Raw genomic sequence first — 6,111 nt, 5'->3', positions numbered from 1 at the left:
GTGTCTCAGCCCGGCGGGGTGGAGGAGGTCGAGGTCTCTCTGCCTCTGCTTTCTTCTTCCACCTTTTTTCATGTTTTTGGTTTAAACTCTCGTAGTGGGTTTGGTCCTTTCTGTCTCGCGGGGGGGCATTGCGTGTAGTGGCCGGCCGCGGGCGTCATTATGTTAATGAGCTTCTCCCGCGGCACGGGGCAGACCTGCCGCAGCATTCATCCCCTCATCCTGCGCGCCAATGCCAGGCCGGGGGGGGTCACAGGGGGGCGCGGGGGCAGGGGGCCGGTCATTGTCCCAAGCACGCTATATAAGCGGGCTGAGGCCGGTCGTGTGCAAGGCTCACCGGCTCGCACGAGCTGATCCAGAGCAGAAAACACGCAGAGACACGCGCGCCGCTCCGAACTGCCACAGACTTCAGGTGAATTCCTCTTGCGTGGATCCCTCACGCCTCCTCTCCTCTCCCCGCAGTCATGGACTCGCTCTACTCCGACATCGACAGCAACAGCTGCAACTTCTTCCCGTACAGCGAAGACGAGGAGTCCCGCGGCCCGCGCTGCGCGTCCCCGCAGCCCGAGCAGCAGCAGAAGAAGCAGCGGCGTCGCGGTCGCGCGCACAGCGACGCGACGGTGCAGGTGGTGAAGAAGAACCGGCGCCTGAAAGCCAACAACCGCGAGCGTAACCGCATGCACAACCTGAACGACGCGCTGGACACGCTGCGCGGCGTGCTGCCCGCATTCCCGGACGAGACGAAGCTGACGAAAATCGAGACTCTGCGGTTCGCGCACAACTACATCTGGGCGCTGTCCGAGACCATCCGCATCGCGGACCTGCAGGCGGGTAAGGTCGGAGAGCCGCCCGTGCTGCTCAGCCCGTGCCTAGCCGAGGCCCCTAGCCCGGGCAGCGATGCCTGCTCCTGGAGCTCCAGCGGCTCCTCGTCCTCCTCCTCCCTGGCCTACTGCGCATCCAGCCCGGGCAGCCCCGCCGCCCCCGAGGACTACAGCTACCTGCGGCAGGACACGCTGTACGGCTTCCGCAGCTTCATGCCGGGCATCTACTGATCCATGAGCCCGGAGGTCCCGCTGGAATAAGACTGAGAGCCGCTATTTGCCTTACTCACACCTCCTTCTCCTCATCACCATCATCATCGTCGTGCTTCTACGGATGGACTGGAAATGAGAGGAACTGAATTTGATCTGTTTTTTATTATTAGTTTTGGGTTTTGTAAATTTCTCCAAAAACCTTTGCACTTTCCCCTCTCCCCTCTCTCTCCCCCACAGTCTGCAGGTTACAGTCAGTCTCAGTTTTTCTGTTTTCGTGTCAGAGGCGAAATGTCAATTTTACAATTAGTAAAGTGATTCTGCAGAAAAGAGAGCGTGGAAATCGAGTTTCAACGCTCCCACAATAGACTGAAAGGAGCTGCCGGCATTCATTATGTATTCCACACACACACACACACCCTCTCTCTGCATGACTACTACCTACTTGTGAATAAACCATGTATGTTATGAACCATATGAGTGTAGTGTAACCTGTTGCATGTGAATAAATGATAACAATCAAACAAACCAGGTCTTTTGTCTTGTTTTATTATCTCACATCATTGTGGCGTAGCTACACACAAAAAAACCCAGCAAATGTTAATATGACATGCAAGCTCTTTACTTTTCTTCGAGGTATTTGACAATCACATTATCATCGGTCGAGCGTACACGCTTCGCCTCGGGTTCCCCGTAATCCGAATGCATTGCGGTGGGTACTCTATTTGAACAAGGTTCTGATATTTGACTAACATCCATTCCTCTCACAAGAGACTCTGAATATTTTATCATGACATTGCTCTGTGGACCAGGGCACGTTTTTCTTTTCCTAGACACAGCTGACATAGTGGACCAACTCACATATTCACATGAAAATCGTAAGAGTCTGTATCGGGGTCTGTGTCAGACTCCGAACACGCAGTTATGCGCGGGGGTGTCTCGGAAACTTCTGCTTCAGCGTCGTAGCTGCAGCCTGGTTGAGGTGAGATGGATGTAGAAATGTCGGCGCTCGGTCTGTGTCTTTTACGTCGAGTCTTCGGTGAATCGGAGCCTGCATCGGAATCATAAGAAGACAACTTTACGGGTTGAGCTTCTCTGTGGTGCTTAGTTATGGCCTTGCGGTATTTAGAATGGTTTCTCTTGCTACCGCTTTTCTTTGATGAAACGAAATCTGATTCATGCGAAGGATAGAGTCCTTGGTCCTTTCTCAGGCAGTCTTCATTCATGTCACCACAGTCATCGACATGTAAGCTGTGCAGGGTTCAAAGTCAGAGATGACTTACTCTTGGTTTTGCCTGGTTTCTTTCTGCTGGTTTTCCTATCATACGAGTGGCTGCTCCCTTCCTCTCATATGCCTCCTCCTCCTCATCATCCTCCTCCTCCTTCTCCACCTCAGACATAACACGTTGGCGTCTTTTTCTGTTTCTAGCAAGAGGAACTTCTTCATCAGAGTCTGAGTCAGAGGATAATACAGGTTTATATTCACCAGAACCTACGGTGATCTGTTCATACACTTCACGTTTAGCTCTAGGTTTTTTCTGTCGTGTCCATGACGGTTCATCGTGGTCATCACGGTCGCTCGAGGCAATGCTGTAATCGTCGTAACTCAGATCGTCTATGAAATCGTCTTGTAGATCGTATTCGTCTAACCTTTCTTCATCCTCAATGTCATATTTGCCCAACCTTTCGTCGTCATCGTAATCCAGAGTTTCTATCAAATCCTCACCCTGGTCGTCCTCATCATAGTCCTCCTCGGAGTCTTCCATTATGTTTGCGTCATAGCAGGCTTCCCCAGAAAACAAGTCCCGAGACACAATGAGGCGAGACCTTTGGCTCACTTCTTCGTTGTGGATTTGTCAAGCTCACTCTTGTAATAACTCTTACGAACTTTCCTGGTTGCGAGCTTAGCAGACTTCTTTGCCAGTTTCCATCTGAAAGAATATTCGATTTTACGTATCCAGTCTTCTGTAGATATAACATCCAAACGGTTGATTAACGCCAGGGTTAGTTTATCTTGTAAACCTAGATGCTTCAGCTGCTCCACCGTGGTAGGGTTGTGGGCAACCCACTGGTTGAGGACATCAACGTGTTTTGTGTGTAGCAAAGTTTTTTCCAGACCAAGCAAGTTACATACAGCCTCTCTCCTTACGTTAGCGGCATACAACCATGCTGTGCTCATCAAAAGGGTACCGATGTTTCTCACCCAGGATATCAAAGGCGGGTTGTCCGGTACAATCACCGAAGCGCCCGAGGTTAGAGTGGTTTCAGGTGAAGATCTCGGTGTTGCAGACTCAGCTCCAGAGGCTTCATCTGATCCAGGCGAGGAGGAGGTTGACACATCGGCGGTCGATGGCATCGATTGTTGATAATTCTCGCCTTCACCCTTCTTCTCTTCGCAAGCTTTTACTTTCTTGTTGAGTTTGCCTATTTTGTTTTGGTAGACGCGGAGGTTATGGAAAAGCACTTTTGTTTCACTGTACTCTTTAGCTAGCCACTTGTCCTTTTCACTTTTAGAGTCTGCTCCTTTAACGCCTTGAGACTCTTGTTTGATCAGTTGTTGCCATTGTTTTAAGATCGCATTTATGTTACGGAAGGCAGAATGAGACTTGAACAACTCCCTCAGGTTCAATATCGCCGCCGTGTCTTCAGAGCTCTTCTTGTATGTTTTGTCTCCGTATCTCAGTTCTATGAACTTGTCCACGGAGACTACTAGGGACTCCCAGGCGCTCTTTATCTGGTCCTCCAACGAGCTGATGTTATTTTTGTGAACCTGAAGACGGAATGTTTTGTCGGTAGTGTAACGTTTGTGAGCCAGCATGTATTGCTTCACTTTATTCATAGGACAAAGTAACAGTTCCGCAACGGCGAATGCGTTTGGTATCCTGTCGTCCATTAGCTTGATACCGAGATCCACTATTTCACACATTATGGGATCTTCCAGTAAGCAGGCTACGTGTGCTGGGGTGTAGTTACACCAGTTGTTGGCAGCGGGACTTACAAGTTTCACGAACGCAGTAAGCACGGGGCTGATTATGTCCTGATGCAACTCGGGTCCGCTCAAGAAAGTCTCCCTTTGTCCAAGCTCGTTCAAGGTTGTGTGACAACACCTTATAAGCTCTCCGCTGCCTTTCACGCAGGAGTGTTTTAGGGCTCTGCAAAAGCTTGCGGTGGTGGAGATATACAAGGTCCGTTTGTCAATTTGGATGTCTTTTAGCGACACTAGGGGTACCATGTTGCCTCGCTTTTTTCCCAGAACCTTGCCGGTTCGTCTGAAGTACAACGTTTTAGTTACACCCGAGTCACATCTGAAGTTCGACAAATCGCACACTACCTCGGTGTCACCGAAGCAGTCGACGCTACCCTGACGTTTTACATTCTGCAGATTGGCAGATTCTGCATCGAGCACGCAGCACATGGGCCGGATGGGTTCCACGTGAGAGGCTGCGTTGTCAATGGCGGTTAGTCGAGTTTTCTGACTGCGAAGTACATAGCAACTGGGAGGGCTGAATCTGCTTAAAGACTGGGGTGAGAGCGTCCGGATGAGTGGGGACTTCTAGTGACATGTCCCAGAAATGGTACTTGTTGCCAGTTACATCCTTCAACAACTCTAAGCTTTCGGCACCTGGCACAACCAGCACTTGCTGCATGAAATAAGCAGCGGTTCCGCACATCAGGTTCACCGTGTACGTACCCAGCATGGATCTGGGTCTGTCGCAGAAGCATAGCTCTAGTTCCACATCGTTTTGTGACCACACAGTGACGACAGGGATAATTTTCCGGTTGTCCGCAGTCGCCTTTAACTCATTACTAGGTATGTAGAAAAGAGTGTAGTTTTTCAAAGCCAACAACAGTTGCTTCATACCGGCCCTGTCGTCGGTTGACATGCATTCCAATCCATTGGCTTCAATGTCCACGATATCCATTAGCGCGCTTAACAGCGCCCTGCAAGGCTTTTGTTTGAAACTGCCGATGTCTTCGATGACCATGTCCCTGATGATTTTCCGAGTTGTCTTGTGTTGAAACGCCTTGTGCTTCTCGGATAACATAGATGACTTCACACTCATAGTAAGAGCTACCTGGTGAAATAGACCGGTGGTGTCGTCGCACCTGAACGACTGGCTGTCATTTTGTGTAGTACAGTACCAGGGAGGCTTGTCCGTCACTACGAATGTCATGTTCTCCATGATAAAGTTCGATGACGATGCGTGTTTCACCAAGACTTGTATCTCTGACGAAGGTCTTTTTGTCTTGAGCTCACTGCTTTTCAGCCAGCAGTTAACACCCCACTGAGCCTATTGTCCCAACCGACAGTCCCGACCGGCAGCGTTTTCCCGACAGGCAGTGTTTTTCCAACTGAGAGAGCTTTCCCAACGGGCAGTCCGGACCGGCAGTGTTTTTCCCAGCCAAGAGCACTTTACCGAGTGGCTACGTTTAAGACGACACTCATTTAGGAGATTGTGTGCATAAACACTGTGGTGCGGTCAATACGCATTACTCTTATTACACGATGGAGGTCAATTGGATTTCACTGTTAAAAGAATACGCTGACTCTAAAGGTTGTCAAGTGGTGTACACTGTAGAAACTACTGGTTTGACACGCAGGCCTATGCATGCTGTCACCGCGTACTTTGATAGTGACGTTGATCGTACAGCTGTAGGAATTGGTACAACGATTAAAAAAGCCAAACGGCAAGCCTCGAAAACGTTGTATGTCTTGTTACAACAAAAGACTTGTAATGTCCATACAACTGAGTGTCAGGAAAGCGAATGTGTACAAGATTCTGAGCGAAAAGAGGACAGCGATTCTGAGCAGAAAGAGGACAACCGGTCTGAGAGAAAAAAGGACAACAAGTCTGAGAGAAAATAAGACATAGACCCTGAGAAAAAAGACGCCAAAGATTTCGTGAACAACATTGGACAACTGCAGGTATAGGAGTTGTATTTAATATTTACACACTAATACATACTTGTACAGAGGAATAATACAATCGTTCCAATTCAATAGGAAATCTGCCAGAAGAACAAATGGCCCTTACCAGTGTATGATGTAGAACGCATCGAAGAGACTTGTCTATTCAGGTGC

The 6,111-nt window shown here is 49.2% G+C and overlaps 1 protein-coding gene across 1 annotated transcript; it reads left to right on the top strand.

The window, feature by feature from the left end:
• Window positions 1–455: 455 nt before the first annotated feature.
• Window positions 456–1,049, top strand: LOC134621409 (neurogenin-1-like). Its single transcript, XM_063467886.1, has one exon. The coding sequence runs from the start codon at window positions 462–464 to the stop codon at window positions 1,047–1,049; it is 588 nt and encodes a 195-aa protein (XP_063323956.1). The 5' UTR covers window positions 456–461.
• The last annotated feature ends 5,062 nt before the right edge of the window (window positions 1,050–6,111 follow it).

Source organism: Pelmatolapia mariae, linkage group LG23 (genome assembly GCF_036321145.2).
Source record: "Pelmatolapia mariae isolate MD_Pm_ZW linkage group LG23, Pm_UMD_F_2, whole genome shotgun sequence".
NCBI lineage: Eukaryota > Metazoa > Chordata > Actinopteri > Cichliformes > Cichlidae > Pelmatolapia > Pelmatolapia mariae.
The sequence above is the reverse complement of the archived record's forward strand: the minus strand, read 5'-3'. Positions and strand labels throughout refer to the sequence as shown.

Excerpts from the sequence above, each read along its gene's own strand:
- LOC134621409 (XM_063467886.1), top strand. The coding sequence starts at position 462 with ATGGACTCGCTCTACTCCGACATCGACAGCAACAGCTGCAACTTCTTC.